At 41.2% G+C, this 14,941-nt stretch overlaps 1 protein-coding gene across 36 annotated transcripts in view; it reads left to right on the forward strand.

The window, feature by feature from the left end:
* LOC117289582 overlaps window positions 1–14,941 on the forward strand; it is a 101,362-nt gene that overhangs the window by 75,990 nt on the left and 10,431 nt on the right. For 31 of the 36 annotated variants that reach the window (XM_033770741.1, XM_033770747.1, XM_033770753.1 and 28 more), the window contains 14 exons: window positions 716–979; window positions 1,434–1,691; window positions 2,122–2,379; window positions 2,618–2,875; window positions 3,557–3,811; window positions 4,309–4,572; window positions 5,436–5,696; window positions 6,809–7,063; window positions 7,237–7,500; window positions 7,696–7,959; window positions 8,666–8,920; window positions 9,116–9,379; window positions 10,084–10,338; window positions 12,869–13,126. In XM_033770741.1, the coding sequence (XP_033626632.1) occupies window positions 716–979; window positions 1,434–1,691; window positions 2,122–2,379; window positions 2,618–2,875; window positions 3,557–3,811; window positions 4,309–4,572; window positions 5,436–5,696; window positions 6,809–7,063; window positions 7,237–7,500; window positions 7,696–7,959; window positions 8,666–8,920; window positions 9,116–9,379; window positions 10,084–10,338; window positions 12,869–13,126 (3,633 nt within the window). The remainder of the gene's footprint in view (window positions 1–715; window positions 980–1,433; window positions 1,692–2,121; window positions 2,380–2,617; window positions 2,876–3,556; window positions 3,812–4,308; window positions 4,573–5,435; window positions 5,697–6,808; window positions 7,064–7,236; window positions 7,501–7,695; window positions 7,960–8,665; window positions 8,921–9,115; window positions 9,380–10,083; window positions 10,339–12,868; window positions 13,127–14,941) is intronic. The other 5 variants (XM_033770758.1, XM_033770759.1, XM_033770773.1 and 2 more) reach the window with 5 other exon arrangements.

Raw genomic sequence — 14,941 nt, forward strand, 5'->3', positions numbered from 1 at the left:
CAGTGCCTTTAAGAAGGGTATTACAATTACAACAGTCAAGGCATACACTTCAAAGCTGATTCCCAAAGCTTTATTTTTGTCACATTTTGGTCATTTGCAAAGGTCTTTTTAAAGATCATGTGGTATATGGCAACGAAAGCAAAACAAGTCAGGCGGATAAAATTTGAACATTGCTTGGGTTTTTAAACTTTCAGCCAACCATAGTAAAGCCAATAAAAAATTTTTTAAAAACACTTAGCGTCCCCAGCCCCCTTCCTTTTTAGAGGCTTCCTCTTTTTTTAATAGCACTGACGTTTGTCTTAAATACTTATTTTGTGAAAAAGAAAAATGCTTGTTCTCAGTGTCCAGTATTTGAATTGTGCTGTCGTGTAACAGTTTTAGATCTGCTTCGTGGTTAGTGGTCAGCAACAAACAGTTTAACAATATTTTAGTTTAAACTGCATTCATCTGAAAAAAAAAAAAAAATTGAATTGTACAATCCAAACTGCCATGATATTATTTTGTCCTACTTTAACATGATTTCTGATTTGTTTACTCTCAGGAAAATCAAAAAAACAATTGTTATTAAATAGCCTGAAAAGTCTATATTATACTCAATAAACTTGTCCCTTCAGACCAAATAATGGGTCTAGCTCAGCACAGTCAAATAGGGAGAAAACATTGGCAGCTTTTTAGAAAAGAGTACAATTTTTGAATCATGTTTTGTTTTAAACAGCTGGATCTGGAGACAACCTTCCTCCAGTGGTGAACAATTGCCCCGTTCAGGGCGTGGTACAAACTGCCCCACAGGGTACGACCTCAGCAGTTGTTACGTGGAATGAACCATCAGCAACAGATAACTCGGGTGGATTTGTTCAACGTTCTTCAAACCGTTCCCCGGGACAGAACTTTCCCCTTGGAGTAACAGAGATTACATACACCTTTACTGATCCATCTGGAAATCAAGCATTCTGCCGGTTTACTGTCACTGTTACATCAGGTACGTCTGCCTGTCATGTTTTTTCAAGTGTTATGTAATTTCAGGTACATGTAGTACAGTGACAAAAGGGTGATTCATCAATACCCCTGACAGTTTCTATACTTCTATTCACAGGGGGTGGTTAGGCATGGTGCGCAAGCTTTATGCTTGGCGCTATTTACGCGCTATGCAATAAAAACACCATTTATCATTGTAGTGTTGCAAAATTTTGGCGCTTAGCTTAACAGAGCTTGAGATTGTGACAGAACTAAAAATTTACAAACAAATTTACTTCAAATTTTTTATGGATTTTCCAACAACTGAACACTTTCGGCTCAGTCCTTTATCGCGTGACTGTGTCCATGCCGGTTTTAAATGAATCCTCAAGACCAAGTCACCACTCTGTTATTCCCTTATTTTAAAACAGATGAGGTGCTATCTTATTACTTTTATTTATTTTGTGTTTTTTTTACAGTGGGAGATTCCGTGCCCCCAGTAGTCAGTGGTTGTCCAACCGAAGACGTGACGGGAACAGTCCTTCAAGGCGCATCCACAGCTGTTGTGAGTTGGACCGCACCTACAGCCACGGATAACTCGGGGGGATTTGTTTCAGTCGTGTCGAACCGCAGTCCTGGACAAAGCTTTAATATTGGAATGACGGCAATACAGTACACCTTCACTGATCCATCTGGAAATCCAGCGTTCTGTCGGTTTACCGTTACTGTGTCATCAGGTAAGTCTATGCTGTTTTAGGAGCACTCAGAGTCTTTTTTTTTTTTTTTTTTTACCTTTACCTTTTTATATTATGATAAATTCTAATACTGTATTATTTTCCAAAAAGAGTATATCAATCAATCAAACAAATTTGTATAGCGCCTAAATCAAAAGTGTGCTCAAAGGCGCTGAGGCACAGAAGAAATAAAAAGTCATTGATGGTAGGCCTCCTGAGTTAAGTGGGCTTTCAGAAGTGCCTTGAATGTGTTGAAGGATGTTGCGTCCCTGATGTGATTGGGGAGTTATATGGATCGGTCCATATATAGTGTAGAATAAACGTAATATTTTATTGAACTGAATTGAATACATGTAGGTCAGCCCTTGTACTCGATAAAATATTTTCATTTCAAGAATCAAATATCATAGCCTGATTTTCTCACCCACTTTAGGAGGAGACACGACTCCCCCGGTGGTCACAGGTTGCCCAACTCAAGGTGTGACCGCGGTAGCCCAACAAGGCGCAACCTCCGCAACGGTCAATTGGAGTGTACCCAGAGCTACAGATAACTCCGGAGGATTTGTAGCAGTAACATCAAACCGTTCTCCTGGACAAATGTTCAGTCTTGGAATGACGCAAGTTGAATACGTCTTTACTGACTTGTCTGGAAATCAAGCTTTCTGTCGGTTTGCTGTGGTTGTTATCGCAGGTATGAATTTTTAACCCTTTCTAATAATGGTACATGTAAATTAAAATTGGGTGGTTATAACTTTGTTTAATTTATTTTTTATTATTATAAATTAAAGAAACCAATATTTTTGATGCTCAATTTAATGTGAGTTATCATGACCATCATCCAGAAGTATATTACTTCCTCAACAAAACATACACTCTACCATATTTTTAATTTTTTTCACTTGATGTCTGTTTTTCATCAACTTGTTTAGCTGGTGGAGACACTACTCCTCCAGTGATCAGTGGTTGTCCATCAAGTGCTTCAGCCGTGGCCCCTCAAGGTTCAACAACAGCCACTGTGACTTGGAATGAGCCAACTGCGACAGATAACTCGGGTGGAAATGTACTACGTACTTCAACCCATTTCCCTGGACAAAGTTACCAAGTTGGAATGACCATGATCACATACACGTTCACTGACCCATCTGGAAACCAAGCATTCTGCAATTTTGTTGTCACTGTTTCAACATGTAAGATATTTGACATTCATAAATATGGAATAGAGATTCAATTTATCTCATGATATAACGCCCAAAGAAAAGTATTCCCTAACAAGATATATATTTTGTTTTTTGAGCTCTATGACAAAAAAAATCTTAGCAATATTACTCGGAAGGGATTCGAACCAACGACTTTTGCAGTTCTAGAGCAGTGTCATACCAACTAGACCACTAAATTGCCCAGTAGCTAGAGGCAGTTTGAATCCTATATTTTAGCAGCAACAATTTAATTGATTGAAATTTTACCAGTATAATCTGCCTACTTGAGTGCCGTTTACTGCAGGGACTTGGCTCCACAACCACCTATTCCGAGTTAGAGTTCTGCTCCAGATTGGTTCAGACTGTTCCAGCTTCAGTCAAGGATGTTAACTTTTGGTGAAGTAAATTATGTTTGGCCATAAAACTGATCAGGGTAACACTCAGGGTAACACAGATTTTGTCAAAAATTACCAGAAGTGTCCAGTGTCTTTAAGTTAAAGTATTCGGTAATTTGTGTGAATTTGATCTTAAGTCAACAACAACAACAAATAGTAATTTATCTATTTATATTTGCACGAATTGGCAGGCAATTCCCTTTCCAGCATTTGAAAAGGAATGTTTTTTTTTAAATACATTTTACCAAACAATTAATTTTGTGTTGTTTGTTTACAGCTTCTGGTGGAGACCAGCCTCCAGTGATTACTGGTTGCCCAACAGGGGTCACAGGTGTATTGTCTCCAGGTATGAATACAGGTACAGCTACATGGACCCCGCCTCAAGCTACGGATGATGATGGGCTGCCAGTTAGTGTAGGCTTCACTGCTGCACCGGGCCAGCCCTTCTCAATCGGCCAAACAGAAGTTAGATACTTCTTTGCTGACTCCACCGGAAATGTAGCAACGTGCATGTTCTTTGTCACGATTACAGGTGAGGCAAAGGGTAATAGTAACAATAGCTAGTTCTAAATAAAGCCGATTCACAACAACTGTTTCAATGTGCTGGGCCAATAACATTCCTTTAGTTGTTCTCAGCTCCCTGGGGAGTATACAACCTGGGCAACCGTAGCGCTCCAAAGGCTTTTTCATACACACTATCAAGCTCTGCCCTCGCAGGTACCCATTTATACCCACAGGGTGAAGGGAAGCAATAGTAAAGTAAAGTAAAGTATCTCGCTCAAGGACACAAGTGTCACAACTAGGATTCGAACCCACACTCTAATGACTTAACCACAAGAACTTGAATTCAATGCTCTAAACCACTCTGCCATGACACCCTACAAAAAGTAGAAAGGTGTTTCTTAAAAGATATACTCAGTCAATATATTTTCATTTCTGTTTATTACCCTTTTTTATCCTATTTTTTTTTTAAATTGTTTTAGATATTTGATAAGCTTATAATAAGTCTTTATGTTATGATTGATACAGATGGATCTGGAGGAGACACCATTCCTCCAGTGATCAGTGGTTGTCCACAAAGTGCGACAGGTGTAGTCCCTCAAGGTTCAACATCAGTCAGTGTGACTTGGGTTGAGCCAACTGCGACAGATAACTCAGGTGGACCTGTACAACGTACTTCAGACCGCTCGCCAGGACAGACTTTTGGCCTTGGATCAACACAGGTTACGTACACTTTCACTGACCAATCTGGAAATCAAGCATTCTGCCAGTTTACTGTCACTGTTACATCAGGTAGGTCTGGCTGTCTAAGTTTATGTGGAAAGTAGTACAAATAAATGTTGGTTTTTGTGTTCATAGCCTGCTGTTTTTTTTTTTAATGCAAATTTGAAATGCTGTTTTGAACATATGTGTGTATTAAAAAAAAAAGTGAAACAAAAATGGTAGAGTTGGTTCTAAAGACTTGCCTTTTCTAGCCCAAGTTTAAAATAGATGTTGCATAGTTTTTTATATGGACTGAGATTTATAAGTATGTGCTCTATTTTATACAATTTGTCATCGTCATTGGTGATGTCATTATCCCATCATTATTTTTTGGTCTATTAAAAAAAAAAAAAAAAAAAAATATAGTTTTACTTTCGGGAAAATTGCAAGAGAAGGTTCAGGGGCAAGGAAGAAGAGGGGTGCCAAACAGAACAACAGTAATAGGTTTAAGCCGAACACATTAAAAAACCAGTACATTAACGATAGGTTTTCGACTGTAAGACGAACACATTAGAAAAACACAGTATTGTAATAATAGGTTTTGGCTGTAAGTAAAAATTAAAAAAGAAAACTAGTAAAATATGATTTCGGCTGTAAGCTGACCTCCTTAAAATACAGTAGAATAACAATAGGTTTTCGACTGTCAGTCAAACACATCAAAAACAATACAATTACAATAGGTTTCCGCCTCACATTAAGACAAAAATACAATAACAATAGGTTTTCTGCTGTTAAGCTAAACACCTATAATAAAACTAAAGAACAACATGTTTTTGACTGTTGGTCGTAGACCTAAATATTTCTTCAACAAGTTCGTAATGCATACAGATTTTGGTCCCAGTATTTGTTTGTTTATATTTTATATTCACTGTTTTTCCTACGTGTTTTTACAGGAGGAGGAGGAGACACCATTCCTCCAGTGATCAGTGGTTGTCCACCAGGTGCCTCGGCTGTAGCCCCTCAAGGCCAAACGTCAGCCGTTGTGACTTGGAATGAGCCAACTGCGACAGATAACTCGGGTGGAAATGTACAACGTTCTTCAAACCGCTCCCCTGGAGAAAGTTTTTCAGTAGGAATGACCATGATAACGTACACATTCACTGACCAGTCTGGAAACCAGGCTACTTGCACGTTTGCTGTCACTGTTTCAACAGGTAAGATCAATACAAATATTATAATATAATATTGGGTGCGTTTGATTCCCCTGGTCGACCCAGATCTGCCCCCGGTACGTTTGAACAGCTTTAATGTCATTCTAGGGGCTCATCCGGGTCAGCTGCAAGCACCCTGCTTGTGAAAAGGGGTCTTTTGGAACGGGTCACCAACTGAACTGCCCGGAACAGCTACAAATAAACTTAACATAAAGCTTCTCTATGAAAATGAGTTTTTAAACTGTTCTTGAATATGTTGAGTGATTTGGAGAGTTTTCACATTTTGAATTGACCCGGAATCCGGGTCATTTTGAATTGACCAGGAATCCGGGTCACTTGAATTGACTTGGAATCCGGGTCGTTTGAGTTGACCCGGATTCCGGGTCATTTGAATTGACCCGGATTCCGGGTCACTTGAATTGACCCGGAATTTGAAATTACCCGGATTCCGGGTCACTTGAATTGACCCGGAATCCGGGTCATTTTAAATGACCCGGATTCCTGGTCAGTTGAATTGAGTGATTTGGAGAGTTTCAGTGTCAAGGAGGGAGTTCAAAAGCTTTGGTGCTGCGCTCTGAAAACTTCTCTATCCCCGCATAGATGTTTAGTTGTTTTTTTCCTGGTGTAGTTTGTGTTTTGTAGACCGATATCCGTGTCATTTGAATTAACACAGATTCCGGGTCATTTCAGTTGACCCGGATTCCGCGTTATTTGAATTGACCCGGAATCCGGGTCATTTGAAATGACCGGATTCCGTGTCATTTGAATTGAAACTTTTCTCTCCCCGCTTAGTTGTTTTTCCCTGGAGTAGTTTGTGTTTTGTAGACTGGAATCTGAATTGAATTTGAATTGACCCAGATTCCGGGTCAAAATGTTTTGACATGGATTCCGGGTCACTTGAATTGACCCGGAATCCGGGTCATTTGAAATGACCCGGAATCCGGGTCATTTTGAATTGACCAGGAATCCGGGTCATTTGATTTGACCCGGAATCCGGGTCATTTGAAATGACCCGGATTCCGGGTCATTTGAATTGACCCGGAATCCGGGTCATTTGAAATGAACACAAAACACCATTATATTCTTACGATCGCTATTATATATATTTTTTTCAGGTTCAGGTGGAAACCAGCCCCCAGTGATCACAGGTTGCCCTCAAGGAGTCACAGGTGTATTGACTCCGGGTATGAATACAGGTACAGCTACATGGACCCCGCCTCAAGCTACAGATGATGATGGGCTGCCTGTTAGTGAAGGCTCTACTGCTGCACCAGGCCAATCCTTCCCGTTGGGCCAAACAGAAGTCAGATACTTCTTTGGTGACTCCACCGGAAATGTAGCAACGTGCATTTTCTTTGTCACGATTACAGGTGAGACAAAGATTATTAAAACAGCCAGGTGTTAATTTACAGATATGTTTATTCTATATATGTTTTTGTTTCTGTTTATCGTAACACCTTTGATCAGATAAACCTTTTATTCCCTTAAATTTGTTTGTAAAATGATAAGCTTATAATAAGTCTGTATATTATGATTGTTTCAGGTGGATCTGGAGGAGACACCATTCCTCCAGTGATCAGTGGTTGTCCATCAGGTGCGACAGCCGTGGCCCCTCAAGGCCAAACGTCAGCCTCTGTGACTTGGAATGAGCCAACTGCGACAGATAACTCGGGTGGAAATGTTCAACGTTCTTCAAACCGCTCTCCAGGACAGACTTTTGGCCTTGGATCAACACAGGTTACGTACACTTTCACTGACCCATCTGGAAATCAAGCAACCTGCCGGTTTACTGTCACTGTTACTTCTGGTAAGTCTGGCTGTCTTTGTTATGAATGGAAAGGGGTATAAATAATGACTTCAAAATATCAGTAATGCTAACAGTTATAGGTCCCAATTTATACTTCATATTTTATATTCAACGTTTCTCCTACATGTTCTTACAGCAGGAGGATGAACTTCAAACTTTTTACACTTTCTATTTACGGTTGATTGATTGTTTCAGGTGGATCTGGAGGAGACACCATTCCTCCAGTGATCAGTGGTTGTCCATCAGGTGCGACAGGTGTAGCCTCTCAAGGTTCAAACGTAGCCACTGTGACTTGGGTTGAGCCAACTGCGACAGATAACTCGGGTGGAAATGTTCAACGTTCTTCAGACCGTTCTCCAGGACAGTCTTTTGGCCTTGGATCAACACAGGTTACCTACACTTTCACTGACCCATCTGGAAATCAAGCAACCTGCCGGTTTATTGTCAATGTTATATCAGGTAGGTCAAGCTGTCTATAGTTTTGTATGGAAAGTAGTATCACAATTTACTTCAGAATATCAGTAATGCTTGTAGGGTCCCAGGAGGGGCTTATAAGGATTAAGAAATGACTGGGAATATGTAAAGTACTGAGCCACTTCTTACCATGAAAATATACTCTTCTGTTCAAAGTCTTACCTGCCTCCTGCCGGGCTTCCTGTGCTGATCCCTGTTTCTAACTGTGGGCAGAGGTGTGAAGGTTGGTTTCTGGTGCCTTAAAACCAGGATGCTTCGGGCAGATGGGGCTTGTAAGCCATGGAAGGCAGCCCATCTAGGAGAATGGAGAACTCTGATTTTAAACCCGAGTGTGGTGTCTACACTGCATGAGGATGAGCTATATCAGACAGCCAACGACCAGGGACGGAGGAGGTCGATGTTTCACCCAGCGGCCATGTGTACAGGAGCAAATCTTCCAGATCAGGAGTGGAAACGGTGCCTTAAAAACACAGTTCTGCAGCTCCTGCAACTAAGTTTGCTTTGGATCTCTCATTAGCAAGGCCGAGGGGATGGGGGCTGGTTCTGATGCCAGGGCAACCTAGGATATCCTTACTTCATGCCCAGGCTTGTGCCAAGGAGAGGTCGGTCCGTCATCAGTATTGACGGACAGATGCTTACTATGGTCCAAATTTATATTTGATATTTTGTATTCAATGTTTTTGTTTTATAGGAGGAGACACCATTCCTCCAGTGATCAGTGGTTGTCCATCAGGTGCTTCAGCCGTGGCCCCTCAAGGCCAAACGTTAGCCACTGTGACTTGGAATGAGCCAACTGCGACAGATAACTCGGGTGGAAATGTTCAACGTTCTTCAAACCGTTCCCCAGGACAGACTTTTGGCCTTGGATCAACACAGGTTACGTACACTTTCACTGACCCATCTGGAAATCAAGCAACCTGCCGGTTTACTGTCACTGTTACTTCTGGTAAGTCTGGCTGTCTTTGTTATGAATGGAAAGGGGTATAAATAATGACTTCAAAATATCAGTAATGCTAACAGTTATAGGTCCCAATTTATACTTCATATTTTATATTCAACGTTTCTCCTACATGTTCTTACAGCAGGAGGATGAACTTCAAACTTTTTACACTTTCTATTTACGGTTGATTGATTGTTTCAGGTGGATCTGGAGGAGACACCATTCCTCCAGTGATCAGTGGTTGTCCATCAGGTGCGACAGGTGTAGCCTCTCAAGGTTCAAACGTAGCCACTGTGACTTGGGTTGAGCCAACTGCGACAGATAACTCGGGTGGAAATGTTCAACGTTCTTCAGACCGTTCTCCAGGACAGTCTTTTGGCCTTGGATCAACACAGGTTACCTACACTTTCACTGACCCATCTGGAAATCAAGCAACCTGCCGGTTTATTGTCAATGTTATATCAGGTAGGTCAAGCTGTCTATAGTTTTGTATGGAAAGTAGTATCACAATTTACTTCAGAATATCAGTAATGCTTGTAGGGTCCCAGGAGGGGCTTAAGGATTAAGAAATGACTGGGAATATGTAAAGTACTGAGCCACTTCTTACCATGAAAATATACTCTTCTGTTCAAAGTCTTACCTGCCTCCTGCCGGGCTTCCTGTGCTGATCCCTGTTTCTAACTGTGGGCAGAGGTGTGAAGGTTGGTTTCTGGTGCCTTAAAACCAGGATGCTTCGGGCAGATGGGGCTTGTAAGCCATGGAAGGCAGCCCATCTAGGAGAATGGAGAACTCTGATTTTAAACCCGAGTGTGGTGTCTACACTGCATGAGGATGAGCTATATCAGACAGCCAACGACCAGGGACGGAGGAGGTCGATGTTTCACCCAGCGGCCATGTGTACAGGAGCAAATCTTCCAGATCAGGAGTGGAAACGGTGCCTTAAAAACACAGTTCTGCAGCTCCTGCAACTAAGTTTGCTTTGGATCTCTCATTAGCAAGGCCGAGGGGATGGGGGCTGGTTCTGATGCCAGGGCAACCTAGGATATCCTTACTTCATGCCCAGGCTTGTGCCAAGGAGAGGTCGGTCCGTCATCAGTATTGACGGACAGATGCTTACTATGGTCCAAATTTATATTTGATATTTTGTATTCAATGTTTTTGTTTTATAGGAGGAGACACCATTCCTCCAGTGATCAGTGGTTGTCCATCAGGTGCTTCAGCCGTGGCCCCTCAAGGCCAAACGTTAGCCACTGTGACTTGGAATGAGCCAACTGCGACAGATAACTCGGGTGGAAATGTTCAACGTTCTTCAAACCGTTCCCCAGGACAGACTTTTGGCCTTGGATCAACACAGGTTACGTACACTTTCACTGACCCATCTGGAAATCAAGCAATCTGCCAGTTTCCTGTCACTGTTACTTCTGGTAAGTCTGGCTGTCTTTGTTATGAATGGAAAGGGGTATAAATAATGACTTCAAAAAATCAGTAATGCTTACAGTTAGGCACCTTGTCAAAACTATCCCCTGGAATAATCAGGGATGTCTGTCCCGGTCGTGGTTTTCTAGGCGGGATGAATTGTTATTAAGTTTCTCTCCCGGTCGGCTGTCTCCCGGTGGTGGGCCACTCTGTCCCGGTCTTTGTTTATACTCCCCTGCTGAGCTTTCTGCGGTTTGGCGCTGATAAGATCTCACACCCTCCAGGGCTTTTCAGCAGCACAGGGCTTGAAATCTATCAACTGTGATTTTTAAATAACCTTTGCCAAAACAATAATGTTCCAAACATCAATCTGTGCTGCTAGTTTTTGGTATGCTAGGATGGTGTTTAAATAACTTGTATTACAATTGATCCCTTATTGGGAAAAAAACCCATCATGAATAAAGTTGTTTGATTAGGCATCATGGCACAATATTTTTACTCACGTGAATGTTTTTTTTTACCCATCATGGAAGAAGACTGCATGGAAAACCTTTGTTAGGACAACTTACCTCCATGGAACAACATATGAACTACACAGTGATTGTTTTTGAACCTATGATATTTAGTTTGAGAGGGAGGGTTACGTACTACGATCGTCGCAAAAGTTGTGCAGCATTAATAGCAGGACTCAATAGTGTAGCGATATTTCTTCACACGATTAAAACAATAGGTCAAAGTTCTTGCATTTCTCCAGTTCATATATGCCAAAAAGCAACAGTTTAAATGATTTCTTAACATAAATAAACAACTGTTTGTTCTTACTTTGCAAGTAGAAAACATAAGAGTTTAGTTATAAAATCCCAAGTCACCATCCATGCTCAGAATAAACAGGGAGTGTGACAACTTAACATGTACATGTCACCATGCAGTTCGTCCACACCAGTTGCGTACATAGGCCTACAATGCGTGTGTGTCTGTGTGGGAGAAGCCACAGTCCCAGAAACGAGTGTTCCATAGGCTGTTGAATGTCCACATAGCGCGTAAGAATTGTTTTCATTGGTAGATTTTGCCCTACTGCCAGAGCGGTGTAAACAAGTATATGAAATCGCGGAAGAAAGCGTTAGTCGTCGTCGGAGATTTTTAATTAATTTAGCGTCGTTTTTCTTGCGGGAAAATATAATCAGTCCCTGCATAGAATACACTAGAGTTGCTTTTGAAAAATACTAGTATTGCAGAGACCGGTCTGAAATAGTTGCATGCTCATTGGAAGCATAACTTTTTGATTTATATGTTTATAATAGAGAAGCATTTAACAGTATGAAAAAAATGTTTGAAGTTGCTTTCATTCAACACTGTTAAATGATTGATAGGGCATCTAAATCATTGAAGGGTGGCGGGGTGTGGGGAGGTTGCGTTCGTTTTAAGGGGCGGCTGACTTTTCAAAATAAATGTGAAAGAAAACCACAGTAAAATCAAGTACAATGGATATAAAAAGGTACAGTACAAAAAACAAAAATGTAATGATGTTTGAAGTACTGTGAGGTAAAAATATGTGAGACTATTACTTATGTGGGAATTTGTTTTGTTAAATGGTTAAAAATGTGAACTGTGTCCGAATTGTGTAGGATTATAAACAAAACAAAAACGCTGCAAATAAAACTCAAATTTAATTTCAAGTTAGTTAATGTTTACACGTAACAAATCAGTAACAAAAAAGTACAAAACAAACCAACTCTGCAAATTATTAAAGTGTTTTCATCACGCATATAGTTCTTATACAATGTTTGAGAGAATTGTTTTCATGATGTCAACCAGGATTTACCTAAATGCTAAATGATAACTGCATAAAAACTAGTGTACTTGTGTAGATCCCAGTTCATATCCCAGTGTTGGCTTTATCTGGTTGAGAAAACATAGTGACAATAGGAGGCCCTTGTTTCTTCCCTTACAAGATAAGTCACAGGAGCTGAGATATTCGGTTTTTAAATTTTGGTATTGATCAAAGGAACTTGAACCCACTAAACACAGTATTGTTCTATGAGATAGTGTTGTCTCGTGAAATAGTGTTAGTCTCGTGAAAGAGATTACACATCAGTAGTATTTTGTAGAGGAGAAAGTTGGACATCTGGAAGACTAATTGAAAGTGAATTTCGCATCAAGACAAGATGTAACAAAAGAGTGTACAAGCTGTTCTGTAGCTGGCCTGATACTTCACGAAGGCAACAATTGCCTCCATGCCCCCAAGTCATTGCCTTGATGCCCTTGAAATGCTCCAGTAGAAACTTGAAGTTTCTTTATAGGGTGCCCTTGCCAAAGAGGAAACGAAATGCCTTGGTGCCCTCACCCTTTCAAAAATGAAACTTACAGGCCTACTGTAGAAGTGTGGCAACATTTTGTTTTTGATCTTCCCTACGTAAAGGGTATGAAACGAGGCAGAACTATCCTTGTGGGAAATCTGGTTCTTGAAAGACATAAAGAGTCTGAATGTCTTGAAAGACATTTAAGAGTCTGAATGTTTAGTATCATCTGTTTTTCCAGGATCTGGCGGCGACACCACTCCTCCAGTTATCACAAACTGTCCTTTGACAGTGTCAGGTGTAACGGACCCAGGCCTGAATACAGGCAAGGCTTCTTGGACAGAGCCTCAAGCTACTGACAATAGTGGTTTGCCGGTCCGAGTTGCCCGATCCCACTTTCCAGAGTCCACCTTCCCGTTAGGCCAGACGGAGGTGCAATACATCTTTACTGATACATCGGACAATCAGGCCATTTGTGCTTTCACTGTCACAATCACAGGTAGACAACAGTTGTAATTGTTTTCCCATGCATGCTTTTTATTATTTTGTGAAAAATTGTATTGCATGGCTTTTCCTTGGTGCACCTGGTGGCTTGGTTTTATATTTTCTTCTAAACATTCTTGGGGGTTGGTCTTTTTAAGTTATTGCTTGGAATATCAGGTCTGATACTTTACGGAGGCAACAGGGGCGATTGCCTCCATGCCCCCTGGTCATTGCCGTAGTGCTCTTGGGTGTAACGGACCCAGCCCTGAATACGAACAAGGCTTCTTGGACAGAGCCTCAAGCTACTAGCAATAGTGGTTTGCCGGTCCGAGTTGCCCAATCCCACTTTCCAGAGGTCACCTTCCCAATAGGCCAGACGTAGGTGCAACACATCGTTACTGATTCATCAGATAACTAGTCCATTTGTTCTTTCACTGTCACGATCACAGGTAGAACATCAGTTGTAATTTATTTTCTCATGTAGCTTTTTATGATGTCGTTAAAAATTGTATTGCTTGGCTTTTCCTTGGTTCACCTGGTGGCTTGGTTTTATATTTTCTGCTTAACATTCTTGGGGGTTGGTCTTTTTAAGTTGTTGCTTGGAATATCAGGTCTGATACTTTACAAAGGCAACAGGGGCGATTGCCTCCATGCCCCCTGGTCATTGCCGTAGTGCTCTTGGGTGTAATGGACCCAGCTCTGAATACGGACAAGGCTTCTTGGACAGAGCCTCAAGCTACTAGCAATAGTGGTTTGCCGGTCCGAGTTGCCCGATCCCACTTTCCAGAGGTCACCTTCCCATTAGGCCAGACGCAGGTGCTGTACATCAGATAATCAGGCCATTTTTCACCGGCACGACCACGGTAGAGCATCAATTGTTACTATTTAATTTCAAAGTGTATTGAATGTCTTTTCCTCGGTTCACCTGGTGGTTTTGTGGTGGCTTGCATTAAAATTTTCTTCTAAACATTCTTTGACGTACTTCCTGAACAAGAATCTGTGCAAGCTGATATTAGCCCATCCCAGCGGTCCTGGAAAGAACTGGCCGCTGGGGGACGAGGGAAGAAATCTCACTGATTGCAAAATGCTGTCAATTCTTTTAAGGAACCTGTTGCCTTGGATCGGTCAAGTTGGTCTTTGAAAAGCGTTTGTAACCATTTGTTATAAAATGCATATGATTAGAAAGATATTTTAAAAATAGAATATATTGATCCACACAAGTATCACTCGAAATTGCGTGGTTTTCTTTTTACCTCGTCGACAAACACGGTCGGCCATTTATGGTAGTCAAATTTTTTTACTTCCATAAATGGCCGACCGTGTTAGTTCGCAAATTATAAGGAAAACCACGCAATTTTGAGGCAAATGTGTGTGGATCATTATATTGTACTTTTAAAACATCTTTCTAACCAAATGCATTTTATAACAAACGCAGGGGTTGCCCTTAACTTCTTTTTCAACTGGCCAGCCGAACCAGTTGGCTTGATTTTTCACTGGTCCGCCAGGTTTTTGACTGAACTAATAGTATCAAACGCTTTTCAAAGACCAACTCGACCGATCCAAGGCAACGTGTTCCTTTAATGGCAACTCATTTCAAAACAACTCTCAAAAGACATTGAGGCCAATATCCGAATTGGCGTCTACAGCTGCGGCTATTGCGTCCTATACCTCAAGGCATGATGACGCGGAAATCTAGCTGAAGCCCTAGCTGTATAGCCACCCATTCGGACAAGGCCTGAATGACGACGAGCTTGATTATTATTAATTTTTTATTTTACCCATACTGACCAATTTAACAAATAATCTTGGATGCGCCATACTGGTGGGCAAT

Source organism: Asterias rubens, chromosome 4, assembly GCF_902459465.1.
Source record: "Asterias rubens chromosome 4, eAstRub1.3, whole genome shotgun sequence".
Classification (NCBI taxonomy): domain Eukaryota; kingdom Metazoa; phylum Echinodermata; class Asteroidea; order Forcipulatida; family Asteriidae; genus Asterias; species Asterias rubens.